This window comes from Ursus americanus, chromosome 31 (assembly GCF_024610735.1).
Source record: "Ursus americanus isolate L20-20 chromosome 31, mUrsAme1.1.p, whole genome shotgun sequence".
NCBI classification, from domain to species: Eukaryota; Metazoa; Chordata; class Mammalia; order Carnivora; family Ursidae; genus Ursus; species Ursus americanus.
This window is the reverse complement of record NC_142157.1, coordinates 21,288,844-21,310,123: the sequence shown is the minus strand read 5'-3', so window position 1 is coordinate 21,310,123 and position 21,280 is coordinate 21,288,844. Positions and strand designations below refer to the sequence as shown.

The 21,280-nt window shown below is 39.2% G+C and overlaps 1 protein-coding gene across 2 annotated transcripts in view; it reads left to right on the top strand.

Moving 5' to 3' along the window:
• The first annotated feature begins 1,531 nt into the window (after positions 1-1,531).
• Positions 1,532-21,280, top strand: part of MRC1 (mannose receptor C-type 1) — a 91,935-nt gene continuing 72,186 nt past the window's right edge. Inside the window, exons 1-4 of one of the 2 annotated variants that reach the window (XM_045787544.2) lie at positions 1,532-1,776; positions 12,605-13,006; positions 16,264-16,437; positions 20,826-20,990. In XM_045787544.2, the coding sequence (XP_045643500.1) occupies positions 1,716-1,776; positions 12,605-13,006; positions 16,264-16,437; positions 20,826-20,990 (802 nt within the window). In that variant the 5' untranslated portion in view covers positions 1,532-1,715. Of the gene's footprint in view, positions 1,777-10,876; positions 10,951-12,604; positions 13,007-16,263; positions 16,438-20,825; positions 20,991-21,280 lie in introns of those variants that run through there. The other variant, XM_045787553.2, reaches the window with a different exon arrangement.

Genomic DNA, 21,280 nt, shown 5'->3' with positions numbered 1-21,280 from the left:
AAAAAAAATCAAACTTTTGTCCTGTGTCCTACATTTCTACCACCTTTTGCAACCTGTCTGAATAATCTTAAATTTAGAATGTTTAAAAAAATCAGTAAGTGGAGTATATCACATTTCTTCCTAGGAAGCAGTTTATAACTTTTATAATTTTCACAAAAATGGTCAGTCATAGGGCTTTCCACTTGATGATAATTTACTTATTTATTTAAAATTTCAAAAAGAGGGGCACCTGGATGGCTCAGTCTGTTAAGTGTCTGCCTTTGACTCAGGTCATGATCCCAGGGTCCTGAGATCATGCCGGCTTTGGGCTCCCTGCTCAGCAGAGATCCTGCTTCTCCTTCTCCCTCTGCCCCTCCCCCTCCTCTGTTCATGCCCTATCTCTGGCTCACTCTCTCTCAAATAAATAAATAAAATCTTTAAAATTTTTTTCCAAAAAACGCAATGTTTCTAGCAGTTTCATTTTGAATTGGTAATCTTTATAACATTCTAGGTGTGGTTGGCTCTCTAATTACTGATATCTGCATCAAGATATTCTTAATCCATGTTTTACTTCTGAAAAATAGCAAAGTAGATGTTTAGGGGTTAATGTTGTGTTTAATGAACATTTTTGTTTTTATTTTTATTTATTTTTAAAATTATCATTATTTTTTAAGTAGGCTCCATGCACAGCATGGAGCCCAGTGTGGGGCTTGAACTCACAACCCTGAGATCAACACCTGAGCTGAGATCTAGAATCAGGTGCTTAACCAGTTGAGCCATCCAGGTGCTCCCATCTTTGTTTTTAAGGAAACAATTCTACCCATCATGTAATGAATATACATCCTTGTGACCAAATGAGCAGATTTTCTCTTCTAAGAGGACCTTTCCGAAGTCGAAGAGGACCAGAATGGTTGAGGCTGGGCTTCAAGGATCTTTTGTCACAGTTTTCTCTGTTTTTCTGGAGAACTTTCTAGAGAAAGCCTTCTAGAACTTTCTGCCTCCCAGCCTTGAGGAGATTCCCTCTTAGGTTTAGCCGCTCACTTTCCTTCTGGTTAAAGGAACAATGGTCTGTGAGAACTGTGTCTTTTGAATCAAAGGAAAAAAGACACTCCAGGCACGGAATATAGAGAATGAGGGGAATCCGTTTCAGCCCTTAAGAAAATGTTTCCAGCATGAAACTGTTCTTTTAGTGCCTGCCATTTCTGTCACTCTAGGTTGGGGTTGTCTGCTGAGGGACCGTTGGCTCAGTTGCTTCCCAGAGGGAACCCTAGCTTTTCAGCCCAGGTAATGGCCTCTTGCTTGCTCTTCACACAGCCCCTTCTGAGCCAGCCCTGAGGCACACAGCTGTTTCACTTCTCCCCTTCTCTGCAGGCCAGCCTGGTTCTGCGTTTCTCACTATCACCCTTTTGCCACCCCCCCTTCCTCACCCCTCTCCCACATGTGTCCCTTTCTTCCCTTCCTCTGTGTCTGCTCTTCTCAGAAGTTAGCTTACAAAGCAAAGTTGTAACTTTGAATTCCTGTTTTTCCAACTACCCTCATGTGACAGGATATCTCCTTATTGGAGGTTTTCCCTAATTTCAGAAGCTCTTTAAAAGTGAGAGCTTCCTCCACACCTCTTTTCAGCAGGGCAGCTCTGAGAACAGAGTAAGGGAAGGGGTGATTGGGTGCCTGCATTGTTTTGGTTCCTTCTTACCCCCTCCTCTCCATCAGTGCAAGCGAAGGATAAACTCTGGGACATGAGGCCGTCCCTGCTCCTGGTTTTCCTCTCTCTCATTCCGGTTGCTGTACAGCTGTTGGGTAAGTTGACTGAAACAGAAGCTTTCTGATTTGGGGCCTGGGGGCGAGCGCACACCTTCCCTTTTGGGTCAAGGTTAATGGATTCCTTTCAATACCTGTGGTGAGGAGGAAAGCAAAAGTCCCCTGCACCACCAGCTCTGCAGGAAACCCGTTGCCTCCTCCTGGAAGCCAGGGACTGGGAGTAGGGAGGCTGCCTCTCAGGCCAGAGGTGCTGCCTGGCCCCCAGCCCCACAGAACCCCTGTCTCCTCCTGACTTCTCTCATGTCCCATCGTTCCTTCCCCCCTCTGTTCTTAGAGGCATTTCCTCTGTAGTTTGTGTGTTCTGGTTTTCAATTCACCAATACTCCTGTCTAACCACCAAGAAATATCTTCTGAATGTTTTTGGCCAAAAGGAGGGAGGCATTGCTGTCTTTCTTCACTGTGGTTCTAAGGAAAGGATCATAAATCATCCTCCAAAGATGGATTCCATGAGATTTTCACAATGCGTCTTTTTCTGTGAACAAATCTTTTAATCATCCATAGTTTTTTACAACTACAAAGTTCATCCTTATCGGTATTCTAAGTTGTTCAAACTGATTTACAATTGTTTTCTTCCTCTTCCCCCCCCACCCCCTGCCCCGAAACTGGTGATCACTCAGGAGGAACAGATTCACAGCTTTTCGATTCTCAAAGACATTGTCGAGTCTCTCTTTTCTAGTTCTCTAGACTCAACCTGCTTAAACTTCAGAAGGAGAGTACCTGTTAGAATTTTCATTCCCTTTTGAAATGAGATTGAAGGGATCTCAACTTTGAACTTTTGGTTCCTGATCCCCCTTCTTTTCTCCCAAATCAGCACAGGTCATCTGTGTGCAGTCTGTGCCAACGTCACTCCATGCTCTCTATGTAATGGCGGGGGCAGGACTGGGAGCACGCTAATAACACAGAAACACCGACCACCAGGAGACTTCCAGAGAGGTTTTCTGACCACTGAAAACATTAAATCATAATGAGCATTAAGTAGCAGTGATTATATGGGGCACCTGGGTGGCTCAGTCAGTTAAGCATCCGGCTCTTGATCTCAGCTCAGGTCTTGATCTTGGGGTGTTGAGTTCATACCCCACTTTGGGCTCCATGCTGGGTGTGGAGCCTACTTAAAAAAAAGAAAAAGAAAAAAGAAGTAGCAGTGATTATAAAAGCACAAGTGAAAGCCCCCTGCCCCTCCTGGAAGCTACTTCATTATTCTGTGTTTTTAGTTTCCCTGTTTATAAAATGGCGAGCATAATGTTACCTGCACCATGGTTTTGCAAGGATTCAATGAGTTACAAAATGGAAAATGTTTAGAACATAGTGTGGCTCATAGGAATTGCTTCCTAACCACTAGCTATTAAAAGCAGTGACTTCTTGTTCCCACGGTAGTAACTAATTATCTAATAAAAGCAGTATATTAAGCATTTAAAGGAGAGATTTCCCAAGAAACCATGCTGAAGAAAGATTCTTGGAGCCTCAAAAGATATTTTGCCTTATTCCTGGCTACAAAGCATATCTCTCAATAAGTAAGGGGTGCTGGAGGAGGAGATGCTTAACCCAAGTGGGAGAAGACCACAGGGTAGTGGTAGACATTACTGTTCATCTTGCAAGTCTGTCTTGTGGCAGAGGATGAATATATCCTTCATGGCCCCAAGGTTAAAACTAAGACCAGTAAAAATGTAAGAGTTGTGCTGTCTCAAATAGGATAGTCTGCTTAGGAGTAAGTTCCCTGTCACTGAAGGTCTTCAAACAGAATCTGGATGAACAGTTCCGGGGCTCCGTATGTGACCTGGATTCTAGCCCAGGCACTCCAATAGAAATGCCATTGGTTACTTTATGGGGCCACACTAAAAAAAATAAAAAGAAACAGGTGACATTGACTTTATGAATATATCTTATTGAACCCAATATATCCAAAACATTTTTAGGGAAGATTAATCAGTATAAAATGTATGGGATATTTTTACATTCGTTTTTTAAAAGTAAAAATTTTCAAAATCTAGTGTGTATTTTGTATTTAGAGCACAATTCAGACTGGCCTCATTTCAAGCGTACAATAGACACTTAGGGCTAATGGCCACCATACTGGGCAGTAGAGATACTAATTTTCTTTAAACTGACTCTTAATGCTATGTGGCAAGAAATGTTTCTCAATTTGCTTAGGAAAGTTTCCCTCCTTGAGACAGCAGGATGTCTTACTCTGATGAATGTCTTCCTCTTCATAGGCACAAATATAGGGGAAGCAGGGAGGTGCTGAAGATCTGTTTACTCAGAGAATAAAAAACAAACAAACATGGGTGAGGGAGCCCCTTCCAGATTTTTTTCTTTAACTTGAGAGCCTGTACTTTTACTTTTTCTTGGTTCAAACAGCACATGAACAGAGGTTATTTGTTGCTTAGTAACAAAGCAGTAGGACAGAGGTGCCTGGGTAGCTCAGTCAGTAAGCGGCTGGCTTCGGCTCAGGTCATGATGTTGGAGTCCTGAGATCGAGCCTCACGTTGGGCTCTCTGCTCAGCAGGGAGTCTGCTTCTCCCTCTCCCTCTGCCCCTCTACTTGCTTGTGCTCTATTTCTCTGTCTCTTTCTCTCAAATAAATTAAAAAAACCAAAAAAGAAAGAAAGAAAGAAAGAAAGAAAGAAAGAAAGAAAGAAAGAAAGAAAGAAAGAAAGAAGAAAGAAAGAAAAGAAAGAAAGAGAAAGCAGTAGAACAAAGGGCATATGAATTCCCTTACCCCTAGCACCCCCTTCCCTGGCTCCCGACCCATGAAGAAAACCCATAGAAAGGTCTCCTACTTTCTGTGGTTTATTTTTTTTTTTCAAGCCAGAACCCTTTCTTCCACCTCCCTGAGCACATCCCACATCATCAGTACTATGAGCATCCGCGTCATACCTGGAAGGGCCGGGAGGTCAAGCTTAAAGGAGGGGGGTTCTTACCCTGCTGTCTGTTAGCAGGAAGAATTGCATTCAGCACTAATGTTTAGACCTCAGTGGGGATATAGTCATAGTTGTGATAGAGTGAGAGATGCTCAGACACAGAGGTTAGACCTTGGCAGAGTTTGGCTTAAAATGGGATGGCTTAGCTCATAAGCAATGCTGTGTTAGTAAACTTAACCAGTGATTCTCAGAGAAGAAGAAAAAAAGCACTGATTTGTGGCATTTACTGATTTCCATGGTGTAACATTCCTGCCATGGTTGATTTCAAACTACCAATGTGATGTCACTGGAGACAGGGCTAGAAAAGATGCCAACAATAGGACCTCGCTAGCCAGTGAGTGTAAAACAAATACAGTGAATTTGATCCCTGGCACAGCCTGAAGCTGCATCCAACCTCCATGTTTTATAGGTAAGAAAATTGAATTCCTGACAGGTTAAGTGATCTTTCCAGAGTCTCACAACTAGATAATGGCACAATCCGTTTAGTGCTCAGGACTCCTGGCTCCCAATGGAGTATTCTTTCTATAATGCATGTTTTGCTGAATGAATGATTGGTTAGTACCAATCTAGAATTTCTTCAAGAAACAATTCCCCACTGCCATTCCCTTTGTCATTTTAATTTTCATAAAGTTTTCCTTATGACATTTCTAATTGTCTTTATTTCTAGTCTCTTCATTTCTTCCTTTATGGATGACTTCTTTTAGATGCTGGATTTAAGACATACTTTCTAAAGTTACTGAGCGAAAACAAGTTCTTGTCATCTTTCTTTTTTTCCCATTGTTCTTATATTTGTCTTTTTTTCCTGTTATTGTTCCAAACTTCATCTGACTTTTCTGAAATTGAGAAATGGAGATCTGTATATGGAGGATATTGCAGATAAAGGTAAGATGACAATTGCTTTGTTAGTGACAATTCAGTGCCTAATGAGGTTGCTGAACCTCATTTCTCAGTAGGAGGAGTCATCATTGGTTAAGTGTGAACTTTACAGAGTCAAATGTGCTCAACGTCAGTTAAAGACAAAGACCCTTGTCTTCACAAGGAAGCTAGAAACCACAGGCATCCTTCAACACTCAGATCTGGCCTCTGAGACTGGAACGTGACCAGCTAAAAGAGAATTTAGAGGTCACAGAGGCCACAAGAGGAATGGAACAAAAGGAAAGTAGCTTCTGAAGTAGCAAATCTCCATAGCAGAGAGGGAGTCAAACTGATGTCAAAATGAGAACACTAATGTCCTCTTGCCTCTTGGCTACCATCAAGCATTGTTGGATGGAAACATCATGTGGTTAGTTTGGTCCATAGAGGAGACTAGTGGAAATCAGAGCAAAAGTGAGAGTAAAGGAGGTAAGAAAGCAAGTACCCTTTCAAAAAGAATTGAAACTGACATCGAAAGGAGAAAGCATTCTAAGACAAATTTGTCCACTTACAAACCAAGTTAAAGTCACAAAGCACGTTCAGATCCTTAGTCCCATTCATTAATCATTTTCAGGTCCTTAACAATAGCCCCATGAGGTAAGATAGATGGGTGTTACCATCCACCTTTTACTACATGAGAAAATAGGCTCAGAAGTCAGGAAGCCAGTAAGGACCAGAGATGATTCTTGACTATTACCTTCTGGCTCTGAGGCTAAGAACTTGCCAGCTGGAGTGTGTAGACCAGGAAAGATGTAAAATGTGGTCAAAACAACAATATGTCAAAGAAGGACTTAGTCCTTCTATTTGTATCAACTGTTTAGACTTTTCACTCAGGGAGGGGAAGGAAGGCATCAACCCTGGAGGTTTTACTATATGCAAAATGATATGCTGGATGTTTTACATAAATTATCTTATTTAGAAGTTCATAGCAACTCTATCACGGAGCATTATTATCCTTGTTTTACAGATGAGGAAATTGAGGCAGGAATGATTAATTTAACTGAGCAATGCAACTAGTGAATGGCGGGGTCAGAATTTGATCACAAGTTTGCTGACCCAAAGAATATACCTTTCTCCACCACATCACCTGTCTCTTGAGTTTGGAAACTCTGGACTCTCCATCATCTCTGTTCTGTTCCTGCCTCTAGGCTGCTGCAACAGTTCTGCTTTCTCTAGTCTCATCCTCTTCTCAACCATTTCATGCTGTCATCAAGACTGATTTTCCCAAGTTAATGATAATACTTAACACGTATATAGCAATTTCTATGTGTGAGGAACTGTTCTCAGTGCTTTATTTAGATGATCTCATTGAATCCTCACAACAACCAGCAGGTCCTATTATTTTCCTTTCATTTTTAGATGGAGAAAAGGAAGCACAGAGTAGTTAAGACACTTGACCAAAGTCACACAGCCAGTGAGCATCAGAGCTTTGATTATATCATGATCAGAAGGACATGATACATAAAGATTAATTAATTAGTTAGCATGACTGTGAGGGAAAGAAGAAAGAGTAGTATAGGGTCAACTTCTTACCTACAGATCTTGTTGATTTGTCCTAGAATTGGCGAGAGGCTGGCATTCTGAGGTTGAAGATCTAAGAGAGAAAGCAAGGGAGAACAAGTGGAGAGGCAGAAGGGGGTAGAATCCAGGACCCAGGTAAAGAGATCAGCAGACCAAGGGAGACCTACTGAGATGGGAGTGAACAAACCCAGGAAGGGTGTAGCTATTCCTATCTTTAGGAAGAGAGACAGGAAATTGGAGAAATTCCTTACTCCTGCCCTCTCCTTTCTCCTGAAATTATAACCCTTATTGGATTCACCCTTGTACCTCCCCAAATGGCCAAATGCAGTGACTTAAATTATTAGGTTCTCTGAATGTTTGGTGAATAAATGAAGGATCAGAGTGAAAACTAAAACAACTCTCAGTTTTTCCTTTAAGCTTTTGTCCAATATTGCCAGACCTAACACTGTGATCCTTAGTCTGCCTCCCCACCGCCCCCAGCACGTGGCATAGATTTTTTTTGCATGTACTTACTGTGTGATAAATATCTGCTTTTCACTCAACTTTGGTCCTTGGAGGACTCCTATGTAGGTTTTATATTCATTTACTGAGACTTTCGGGACAGATTTCTTGGTTTGGGTTGTTTAAGACACTATCTCTGACAGCGATTGGGGTGAAGTAGTTCATGTGGGAAACAGTCCCAGGAAACACTGGCAGAGGAGTGGGGAGGTGAGACTGGAAAGGAAGGAGCCCATGACCACTGGGGACCCCTGGAGTTCAGCCCTGCTGGGGTGCTCTGGGCAACAAAATAGACTATGTGCCTCAGAGTCCCAACATGCCAGGGATTTGGGGTGTTTATTCATCAATTGCGATCAGTCACTGGTGAAGGGTTACTCCTGGGGGCCTTTGTTCTCTGACCTTTCTTGCCTTTGTGGCACGTAGGCACCGGAGTCTCTGATGCGCCCAGGCCCAGAGATTCTATGCTGACGTTGGGGAACGGGGCTTGCATACACTGACATGGCAAAAGGCAAGTAGAAATAAGTAGGGTTCTGGCAGCGTCTGCTACAAAATATCCACTTATTTTGCCCGTATCCAGCTTCTCTATCTTGCAAAAGATTGTTTTTCGTGTTTGCAGGTCAGCATTTTATGTATCGGTAGTGGGGAAAGTCTACAAATGTATAAGGAAATATACCATATACAAGTTCTAGCTCTAGATTGTCAAATTTAATAACCTAATTTTCTGTGCTAGTCCATTTAGAAATTTAATTATTTGCCCAATGTTATGGAAAAATTTAAAACTGTTAAAATATGCCTAAAAGAATATTCAACCTCATGGAGTGCCTGGGTGGCTCTGTGGGTTAGGCATGTGACTCTTGATCTCAGCTCAGGTCTTGATCGTGGGGTCATGGGTTTGGACCCTTCATCAGGCTCCTTGCTGGGCATGGAAGATATTTCAAAAAAAAAAAAAAAGAATATTCATGCTTATGTTATTGGATATCTAGTCTGCGGTTATTTTTACTTGAGATATTGAATTGAAATTTATTGCTTCTTTCCTGGGTATATTTTGACCTTTGAGGTTTCTGCCTTTGAATTAACTACAGGCAGTGTGAACTCAGTGGGTCACAGAAGTTGTCTCTGGTTTGTCTTTGCAATGTCACCTGCACAGTGCCTGGCACATATTTGTCAAAAAATTAATATGAGATGAGGAAGATAGAGTTAAAGATGGAAGAAGGATCTCTTGAATTCTGTAAATAAATTTCTGATGTGTAAGTATTTAAAAAGCAGAAAGAAAAACACACATTCAAACCCATAATTGAGATGGCAGAGAAATGAATATAGCAATTCCACTGTCCTCATGTGTTAGCTTCGTAATGCTTGTGTTGTAATAACATAATTAGTATAGACAGAGAACAGAATGTTTATACATATAAAACACTGGTGTGGTTAATAGTGGCAAAAATACCACAAGCTGTCTTTTGGTCAAGGCCTTGAATCTGTTTCAGAGGAAGGAATCAGAGACAACGGCAGAGAGAAAATGATAAAAACAAAACTCCGTGTTGATTAGTGGGAGAGAGGAATAATGGATGACTGTGGAATCATAAAGTGATAATGTTACATTTCCTTATATTGTCTAGCAAAGACAATATCAAACTTGCACCGCTCCCTAATGTCAAAGATAAATAAAGGAAACCAGAATAGATAAGGTTGAATTGAAATAGAATCTTTTCATTTCCAAGTACTCCTTGTATAAACATTTCTAAATTGTTCTTTGGTAAAAATAAATGTTCAGAGGAAGAAGTAACATTAAATACAGCCAACATCATTCATCAGTTATTAAATAAAATAATGGATCTGGGTTATTAGTCAAGATGCTTCAGATTTAATTAATGTTCTTTCATTCATTCAACTAATATTTGTGGACTATTATGCTTCGAAAGGAGAGGATACAGTCCTGAACCAGAAAGATTAAGTCTTTCTACTTGTGGAATTTACATTCCAGTAGAGGGACATGGACAAAACATAACTAAATGATTTTTTTTAAAAGAATATATTTTAAGATGGTTGTGAATATTATATAGAAAATAAAAGAGCAAAATTTCTGCTCACTAAGGAGTTGACACTTGAACTGGGACCTGAAAGAGCATCCCAAGAAGAGGGAACTTGAAATATGAAGTTTCTCAAGTGGAAATGAAGTGTTTGAGGAACAGAAAGGCCTTGTGGCTGGAAGGTGGTATGTGAGAGCGGGGACGGGATCAGGTCCCCCCTAGGGAGCTAGGATGTGGAGGTTGATGTTTTTCTCTTGTGTACGGTAACATACTCTTGAAGGATTTAAATTGTTGGGAAAATATAGTTAAAAACAAAATCTCCTCCCAACTTGGAAAACCTCTCACAAAGGTAGAAGAAAAAGAAAACAACTTTATGGTTGAATAAGCATCCACCTGAATGGATGCACATCACAGGTAATCTGCTAACGAGACTACAAAACAGAAGGAAATCGGACTCTTACATAGTTAAGTGGAAACAACCTATTACATTAGGGAGGTACTGCAATTTGGAGTCAGGTGGCAAATTAGGCCCATCTCACCCAGGAAATTGGGAGGATCAAGTGTTACCTTCTTTGATGCTTGCATTTCAAAGAGTGGAAGATCAGAGTGAGACTATGGGGGCTTGGTCTAAGGTAGTGGCCATGGAGACAGATATTTGTCAGGGTTCTCCAGAGAAACAGAACCAATAGGGTATGTGAATGTATTTGTATGTGTGTGTATCCCTATATCTATCTGTCTGTCTATCTATCTATCTATCTATCTATCTATCCATCCATCCATCCACCCATCCATCCATTTAGATTTACATTTGTGTGTTGTAAATTATCATAGTAATTGTTTTTTAACTTTTTGTTTTCCTATCTCCTGTGTTTTATTATGAACAGAAGAGCATATTATAAATAATGTTATTGCCAATGCAGAAAGTTACTCATCTTGTCACACTAGAGCATGAGCAGCAACAAGATGAGGTCAAGTCTGGGAAGGAGTTCAGCTCGATGGGAGGAGCTCCAGCCGGGCATTGCGTGCTCGGTTGACAGATGTCAACTCCAGAGAAGCCAACAGAAACAGGTGTTCTGAATTGAGACTCTATTGAGTCCCAATTCCAAGAAATCAAACCAACAGAAATGAGAAACCCATCCAAGGAACCCCAGCTAAGGTTCAAAGTAGCACCAAATTAGGAACCCAGACAGGTTAGAAGCAGGAGGTCTCTAACAAGTGTGGGACAAGAGCAGATGCAGCAGGGCAGGGAAAAATAATCTTTCAAGGCAAAGATCCATGGTAAGCCCTAAATTGATGGTCCAAGAACTGATCTCAGAAAGTAATGGTGCTAACCTGACAGGGGTGTTGAAGACAGTGAATAGAATATGGCTTGTGAAAATGTTTTGTAAATCGTAAAGGACTCTGCTATTGGTACTTTTATTGCTTTGTTATATTTCAGTAGGATGATTTGATTAAAAATAATGAGCTAAATTTAGTCTGATCCTCAAATATCTGTAATACTACCAGCTCATTTTGAAAGAACACTTACATAGAAGGAATTTGGTAAATCTTGAGGTAATGTTTGATATTTGTATCATAAAATGACATTTATCTATTCTTAAAAAAATAAACAAAAAGGAAAAACCTGTACATGAATTCAGTTTTAAGGGGAAAAATATGCTTACCAGATCTTTTTCTTTTTTTTTCTTTTTCTTTTTCTTCTTCTTCTTTTTTTTTTTTTGCAAGAGGAAGTTCAGTTTTGCCAGCTAGCAGCTATGTACTATAAGTATAAGCCGTCTACACATACTTATTTAAATTACCAGCCCCAAATTATAAGAATAAAACAACACTGTTATTTGTAGTTATTCTCATAAATATTACCTCAAATGAAATAAAAACATTTACTTAACCTTTACTGTGAACTTAATGAATTATTACACTTATAAGTACATTTTTGTATCTTTTTGTTATATAAAGGCTAGCTTGAGTATGCCAAGGAAATGAAAGTTAAAATTATATAACAGATACTAACTTAGCATTAGATGCTACATTGCTAAGTTATCTATTGTTTCAAGGAAAAACAAAACAAAACAAAACACTTCTCTAACAGGGCTATCCAGAAAGCATTTAGTTCAAAGATTTGCTGGGCATAAGGGTAAAATTTCCTAAAATAAAATTATCTTTTAAGTTACATAAAACCTCACTAATGTTATAATTAAAATAATTACATATGAGCTTCCTCTTTCTCAAAGAGAGTAGGGATGAATCAGACTTCAAAATTCTATTCCAGGGTATACATATATTTAATTCTCTAGCTTATTGTATTCATATCTAAATTTTCTTTTTTTTAAAGATTTTATTTATTTATTTGCCAGAGACAGAGCGAGAGAGCATGAGAGTACAAGGGGGGGGGGGTGGCAGGCAGAGGGAGAAGCAGACTCCATGTTGAGCAAGGAGCCCAATGCAGGGCTGGATCCCAGGACCCTGGGATCATGACCTGAGCTGAAGGCAGAAGCTTAACCTTCTGAGCCACCCAGGCGTCCCTCATATCTAAATTTTCTTTTCTCAGTTGGTTATTATTTCTTTCTCCGTTCTCTACCTTTTATGTTGACTCCGCTACAATTTGTGTGCATTTAAGGCAGGCCTTTTTGTAATGCTCCCCATAATGAACTAGGATGTCTTGAGGATTTCCAGCCAGTTGCTGGGGGCCCTGTGCTCTCCTGGGGAGAGGGCTTCCCCCCAGTCTCTCTCTCCAGCCTCAAGGACCCCCCCACCCGGTCGTCCCTAGCCCCTCGCAGAGGGAGCTGAGCTGGCCCAGAGTCCCATTCACCCCTTCTCCTGGGATCATAAGTTTTATGGAAACAGAAACATTGGGAATTTTGACCTAAAATATTCCTTGTTACATGTATCCATTTAAGCATCTTTTTTTTTTCTTTCTTTTTTTTTTAAACAGACACTAAGCAATTTTTAATATATAATGAAGATCACAAGCGCTGCGTGGAGGCATTAAGTCCCAGTGCAGTCCAAACAGCGGTTTGCAACCAGGACAACGAAGCACAGAAATTCCGATGGGTGTCTGAATCCCGGATTATGAGTGTTGCTTTTAAATTATGTCTGGGAGTACCATCAAAAACGGATTGGGTTGCTGTCACTCTGTATGCCTGTGACCCGAAGAGCGAATTTCAGAAATGGGAGTGCAAAAATGACACCCTTTTGGGGATCAAGGGAGAAGATTTATTTTTTAACTATGGCAATAAACAAGAAAAGAATATTATGCTTTACAAGGGTTCCGGTTTGTGGAGCAGATGGAAAATCTATGGAACCACAGATGATTTATGCTCTAGAGGTTATGAAGGTAAGAAGCATGGACTATCTCGACTTTTCTCATCTTTCCTAGTTGGAACCTAATTCAAGAAAAAAAACGTATATTCTTGTTTAGTTTGTGCTAGAATTATTAATTGATTGTGTTTGTGTTTCAAACTATTCTGTGTTCTAGGAGAAAATGACAGTGAATAAATATAGTAAAAAGTCCTGAATGGTATTTTAGCTTGTTTTTAACTAATGGAATGACTGTTTTGTGTTTTTTTTTTATCTTTAGTGAAGGTTTTTTTAAACTATAGATTACAATTTTTAGAAATGAATTTTCACTGTAGTCTTTGACCAAAAACCTCCCATTTGACATTATATGGTTGTAGTGATAAATGAATTTAACCAGATGTTTCTTTTCCTTTGGTTTAAGTTATCCCTAGAGAAATGACCCATGGAAAACATTCTTTCCCAAGTCAGATCGCCTAAAATGAAATCTTGGCATTCCTTGATCTTTTAAGTTTCTCAATGTTTCTCTGTCACCTTATGCATATTAAAAGACTATAGTAATCAGAAGATTAGAAGAGCTAGAGAATTAACCTGTAAATTAACATGCAACATAGTTATTTTAGAAAGTGGTAGCACCTGTGGGGCAGAACATAATTTTATAAGAAGTTGGTTCTTAAACTCCTGAAGGTTAAATAAAACCAGAGTATTTAGTTTTCTCTTATCTTGGCCAAATTTCATTTTCTGGTGGCTGAGCAGAAACAACACGATTAAACAGAACTTGAAGCCTTTTACAAAGCCTTCTTGTGTCAGACGATGTTATGACCACATTCCAGGTTTGGACACTTGGTTATTTGGAAGTGTTATCGAGAACAACCTCAAGGTCAGAGGAAGAGCCTGCCTTTTGGGATAAGAGATTACCTGTTTCCAAAATTACTATGTTACTAAGGCTACAAAAGTTGGTTGAACCCAGTTGTCGTAGCTAATCAGAGCCTGGGAGTTCAGATTTTTGTAAGACCATAATTTGTTAGCTTTCCATTTTCCTTCTTTATAAAGAGGAGGAAATGTAGGCATGGAACAAGAGTGAGAAGAAGAGCTCTGAAAGAGGCTATCCTGAGGCATTTATTGAACATAATGAAAGTTTAGAAGTTATAGGTGAGGCAATCTAAGTAGTATAACATTTCAGGAGAAAAATGATAGAAAACTTTAGCAGGACAAGAGTGAACCAAACTTGACTGAGTCAAATTCCACAGATGGGACAGTAGTCCTAATTGAGGGATTCAAAACAAGGAAGATTGGTGCTAAGACATCGGACTTCTTATTTTATTTAAAATACATCACTGAAGTTACATAGACCCCACCCCTCATCCCCACCACCCTGTTTTCCTGCTTATTTGAGAAGAATATGCATAAGGTTTAGCATAGTGTTTCTCAAGGTGTAATATGATTAAGAATCACCAGGAAATCTTGTTAAAACTGCAGATACCAAGGCTCCCCTCCCACCCAGAAACTAAAATAAGACATGGGGGGGGGGGAGGTCTAAAAATCTACTGAGTTATTTCTATGCGCACCTGGGTGGTTGGATGAAAATTGTCCATTGACCACATTTTGCCTGCTCCCCGTCTCTCTCAGTATTTAAGATTTTCCTGCTAGAAGATCTAGCCCTTCAGAGTGAGCTTGGAATCTACTCATTGGAATACACATTTGATCTGAAGACAACGTAGAGACGGTCTATGTAGAGTCTGTCTCTCTAAAGAAAACTTGAGGAAAACAACTGGCTGGGGCCAGGGATTATTTTAGAATAATAGAATCAGAATTGTAGACTTAGAAAGATCTAAGTATTCTCTGAGAGTTTGGACCACAGAGGAAGAAAAATTGACTGCAGTTATATGACTTGTCGGTGAAGTGGCTAGAGTGGAACTTGGTTCTTTTGACCTCATCAGGGTTTTGTTAAATAAATTGGCTTACTTCTGAAAAGGCCATTTCTGACTGAGAACTATAAATACAGCACTGAAAATTTCTTGGCTAATTTAATGAACACACAACTAACTCTGAGGTGGTCTTAATAGGTTTTCTTCATATGAAGGAACAGGAATCCCAGTGATTAAGAGTGGCATAATTATATCTAAATCCAGCATGTTCCTTAAACAATATATGATTCGGAAAACTGGTCCTGTAATATAGCAGGATAAAAGCTAGAATTGTATTTTGAAGTTCCTAACAAATAGCTAATTGGCGAAAAAGTAATTGCACAGTAAATGAAAATAAGCCTAGCTTGTCCGGAGGACTGAATAAGTACCAGTGAGTAAAGGGAAGGGAAAGAGGGTAAGGAACTTAATGTGTATGATGATTTTAATATATGTTAGGTGTTGTGCTGTATGTTTTACAAACTTTATATTGTCTAAATTGGATTTTAACATGTCTTTTAGGGACTTTTTAAAGTTATAGAATCTACAAAACTTAATTAAGAAAGAGTATTTTTATCTAGGACAAATTCTGATTATCAGCTGGTGGCGAGAGGCAAACTACTTCCCTGTAGAAGGTTATTGTTTCCCCAGGGGATGTCCCTACAGAGACACTAAACATTTTGGAGAATGTGGCTAGGGGAGTGGTGTGGTTGTCAGTGGAGATATGAGCTTCTCTAATCCTTTGGCTTCAGCCAAACCATAATCAACAATGATTTGTATTTGTTTCGATTTTCTCTTCTAGGTAAATCCAGAGCTTCCCATTTTGCTCTGATTTCAGTTTAAAGAAAGACAAATACTGATTTTCAATGGTATCCAGTGGTTTCGAGTACTTTCTTTCCATGATGTGGATTAGAGCATTATGTCCAAATTCTGACCGTTTCTCATAGTCATTGTTGAGGGACTGCAGTAGAGGCTGGCTTGACAGGAAGTGGTAGGAGGGGATTTAACTTTGGCTATGCATTTGAATTACACAGCTGTCATGCTATTTTTCCATCTAGAGATTCAATCATTCTGTGATTCCAAGGAAGAGGAAGGATGGCCTCTTCTCTGTTCTGGGGGGAAATGCAGAAGTCAAGTCAGGTGTAGGAAAGAGAAAAATCTGCCCTAAAACACAGCAGAAGTGAAGTGATACTAGAGTTGTTCCTAATACAGACTGCTGTGTATACGCAGCAAAAGATGGGGTAGAGAGAGAAGGGAAAGACCAAAGAGTTCCCGGTGTGGGGACATCAAATGTGGTCAGAAGAGTAAGACCCATTCTTTCAGCATCCTTCTTAGTGGAAAGCCACTGATCAGAAGATTGACATTCTAAGTGTGATCAACGTGTCTCTTCTAGACATGTACACGCTGCTGGGCAATTCCAACGGGGCAACGTGTGCCTTTCCATTCAAGTTTGAAAACAAGTGGTATGCAGATTGCACCAGTGCTGGGCGATCAGACGGGTGGCTCTGGTGTGGAACCACTGCAGACTATGACGCGGACAAGCTATTTGGATATTGTCCATTGAAATGTAAGTAACGTTAGCACCAAGAAGAGTTTGCCACATTTAGTACAGCACCGTGGCAATAAGACCTTGTGTTTATTGAGACCATTTTCCCTCCTCAAAGTTATTTCCCATTTATTAACTTGTCACACTCCACCACAACCCTGTGCACAGGCCATTGTCCCCACTTTGTAATGGAGAAGGTGATCCGTATTGGCTGAAGACCAGACACAGGTGGTCTGACGCTCAGCCCTGTGCTACATCACAGGACCCCTTTATTTCCACCAGCTGCTGCTTTCCTTCAATCTTTACTGCTAAGACTGTAGGGCAAATTATACTGAATACGATGCAATGTATACTGAATACCTCCCCCTGGGATGTATCTTTATTAAACCATAGATCAAAAATAAAATTTAATGCCATAAGCATGTGGTTTGATGGAGCGAGAGAGATGGGAGGGGCTCCTGACTTCTGCCTCAACAACACAAAAGGGGCTCCTGACTTTTTGCCAATGTAATGAAAAGGGCTCCTTTCTCTGAAAGTGATAGTAATGAGTAGTAATGATAGTGAATTTAATTTAAGAACAGTATCATTTATTTTAACATAGCTATGAATCAAATGGAAGTGGATTATTTTTATGCTCGAAGGATTTTTAAAATGAAAACATATTATTGCAGTAACACGAAATAAGTGGCTTTGCATGATATTGATGGGAAGCAGGCAGAAAATAAGAATTCTCCTGTGTTCCTTCCACACTCAAGAGTCTGTGAAGAGGGGCACCTGGGTGGCTCAGTCGGTTAGGTGTCTGCCTTCCGCTCAAGTCATGATCCTAGGGTTCTGGGATCGAGTCCTGCATCAGGCTCCTTGCTCAGTGGGGAGCCTGCTTTTCCCTCTGTCTCTCCCCCTGCTCATGCTCTCACTTGCTCATTCTCTCTCTCTCTCTCAAATAAATAAAATCTTGGGGAAAAAATAATCTTTAAAGAAACAGTGTAGCAGGTTTAGGGATGGTGGAGGAGGGGTTAGAGGAGGGCATCAGCCTTGGGAGGCAGGGCTGGGACTGAAGAAGGAGGCAAGGGAGGGGTTCTTTCATTTTCCCTGTCAGCCCCACATCCTCAGCCTGCTGCCAGCTATCCCCTTCCTTTTCTCCCCCCCCAAACATCTTACTCCCTGACCTTTTGCTCATTCAGACTTTATGGATCACAGCCGCTCCTGTTTTGTGCTATTACCCAGAACTCTTTCTCCTGCTGGCCAGCAAGGGGGGGGGGGCGGTGCAGGGGAAAAGTCTGGGTGCAGATGCAGTGTGGGATGGTTGTAAGGACACCTGAATCACAATAGCATTGTTTACCGCTGAATTTTGGGGACCACACATCCACCCACAATCACATTATTCCAAGCATTATTATGAAATAATTCACAAAATTGTTTTAGTGTCTTAAGTTAAATCCCAAAGTCTAAGAATCGTACTTATTTCTCTCTTTTGATTTATAATCCCACTTAAAATAAATTTGATTTTTCAACTCCATATATTATTATAATTCTGTTCTGTGTGCAGTCCCTATGTTCTGGGTGAATATCTACAAAAACAGGCTTCCCATTCATGGCAACGCTGCTCTCCCGTTTTGGGTGAAGTAATTGTATTTGCCTCTCTTATAACAACTTTTATAGGTTTGATTCCCATGAAAGGCTTATAGATGTCTGACCTCTATAGTAGATATCTTCTGTTGGAATCAAGCTACTTTTCCCCCTAAGATAAAGCAGTACTTGTTTTCCAATGATTGAGGAGTGTCTTTCACCTTTACTTACTAGGAATGATATTTTCTAAATCTGTTGTCATGGAGTTTCTTGGGGGTGTGGATTTCGTACGTCTAACTATAGCATCTTGCACTTAAGTGGTATTGATGAAGGGGCTGTTGGATATTTGTATGATTTAATCAGTCATTAAATAGAAGACAAATGGCCAGTCACTAATAACAAAAAACTCCACACACACACACACACACACACACACACAGAAAAAAAACTTCACAACTTTGGGATCAATGTGTGTTGGAGGGATATCCTGAGTATTCTTTTGAATAATCTTTTGAATAATTCTTTTGAATAATCTTTTAGTCTTATTACTTCTAATTTATGTCTTCAAAGCCTATATATATGTATGTATATATATATATTCTATAGAAATATATAGAATATATATATATTCTATAGAAATATATAGAATATATATATATTCTATAGAAATATATAGAATATATATATTCTATAGAAATATATAGAATATATATATATTCTATAGAAATATATAGAATATATATATATTCTATAGAAATATATAGAATATATATATATTCTATAGAAATATATAGAATATATACATATTCTATAGAAATATATAGAATATATACATATTCTATAGAAATATATAGAATATATACATATTCTATAGAAATGTAGTTAAATGTAAAGTAAAATAACTATAGGGAATAAAAAATTGTTTGATTTCAATATGCATTAAAAATTTAAAGCACATTTTATACATTTCATGCCTTTCTTAAAGGGCTTTGTGATTTCCCAATCTACTTCATTTTCCTCGCTTCATGTTCCTTTCAAAAAAACCTTTTATTTTATACTAGCCTTAAACTAGTAGGTTTAATACAGGAAGACGAGGTACCAGTTATTGACCTAGTGACATTTTAATAAGTGCTTTTCATTGTCCTTTGCATTGTTTATTGTAATGTTTTCCTTCTGTTTAGACATTTATTTTAAAGTATCATGAGAACAGGAAAAGGAAAAGACCCTTTCTCTCAATTCTCCATAGCTTGCAACTTTTGCTTTCCACATCAGTTGTGCTGGTTTACTGCAGGAATTTGAACAATCGGGGGAGGTGTAGACTCAGCAAACCTATACATTCATTGAGAAATAGATCTTAATTTCTTGATCTAAAGTACAAAGTATACTTTCTTTAAATAAAGAGAAGAGTCAAATTGCATTTCCTTCTTTGTTCATGTATATCCCTCTCTTCCATTCCTGAGCAAGAAAATAATCCCCCTTGTTTTTTGTTTTTTTGTGTGTGTCTCACATTTTCTACCATATTAGAACTCCACATTTCTAAAAATATGTATCTTCAAGTAGCCCTCCAATCAGTCTCATTTGAATGATCTCACTTATGTGGAGAGAGTCCATCTGGATATGGAACTAGTAAGATCTCAGATCGTGATCATTTAAATTGAACATTACCAATTCAAATTTATTTTTATGTAAATATATAGTAATTTTATAATGAAAACATCTTAGAAATTTCTATGTTGTTGCCTGGATGGAATTTTGGGTTATTTTTCTTCCTCTTTGATGTGCCGTGGAACCACAAGTTTCATATCATAGTCTGTGTGATGTATCTGAAAAAGATCACTTCCTTGTCACATCCAAAGATTCATGACATAGGCTATATGCTTTTGGGAAACTGCCCAACTTCTTGGCAGGTTGAATACTTCTCAGAAAATTTGAGAAGTTACATGATTCCTTTTCTTTTTTACAAAAAAGTGAAGAAATTATTACTCCCTAGGATTCGTAGGTAGAATTTAAATTATTAAAAAGAGAAAAGGGATGTTTTTATAACATGAAGCACACAGAAATACTTCATTTGTTGACTAATTGCCCAAACATCTTATAGGTAACACACTATAAATAATATTTACCCGTCGATACTATTGGCCTTTCATAATGTATAACTAAGTTTAGAGACTGTACTGGGAATCATAAAATAACAGGGCAAAAATAAGCTCAAAGAATTATTTTTTACTCTGAAGGAAGGAAAACTAACAATCAGCCTCTACTATTGCCTGGGGCTACACAGATTTAATATATCCTAGAGGTGGGAAAATAAGGACAAACCACCGGTGAGTGACAGTGCCTGGATGTAGGTCCAGGTCAGCCTGGTGGTGGAGTCCATGACGTGGCCTTCTAACGCCCATGCCTTTGGTCTAAAAAGACCCAACTAGAATGTACAGGCAAAATATCCACTTGCTGAGAGAAGATATATATTTTCTCTTGCCCCTCTATTTTTTTTCTAGATTAAGGAATTTGACCTGGCATCTCTATTCTTAGTATTTGCATTGGCCTCACTTTCCAACTCAATTGATCCCAAATATTCAGACACAAAAATAGGGAGACAGTGCCTCTCTTTTCCTTTCTTAGGCAAATGAAAAGAATGAGATGCGGTCAATCTTTTGAAAACTCCCTCTGTTCATCAGAGGAGTGAAGAAAATCTCACAGGCACTTCAAAAATAAGTAAAAGAACAGAAAGGAAAACCAATAGGCTTCCGACAAAAATGCTACTAGAATCATTTAAGAAATATTTTTCCCTGAAAGTCTTTTCTATGCCTAATGCAGCCAATCGCGTTTGACTTCTTTTACAGTCGAGGGCAGTGAAAGCTTATGGAATAAAGACCCGCTGACTGGCATTTCCTACCAGATAAACTCCAAATCTGCTTTAACTTGGCACCAGGCACGGAGAAGCTGCCAACAACAGAGTGCCGAACTCTTGAGTATCACGGAGATACACGAGCAAACGTACCTAACAGGTAATGAGGGCAAAAGCAAAGAAGTTGCAAGTAAGATCACGATGATTTTATTTCCGTCTAGTTTACCTTAGAAGCAGACAGCACATGCGATTATCGACATCAGGATAGAGTCAGTCCTGAGCAGATGTCACAAAGTTGAGGGGGGGATGCAAATGTGCCCCTGGAATGGCAAATAGGTTTTTGTCTCAGGATTTCTTCCATCAGTTGTGACAGTCTCGAGAACCTGTGTTAAGAAGGATCCTGAGAATGGATCTGGGCTCAGAATAGAAGAGGTCAAAATCAAAAGGTGA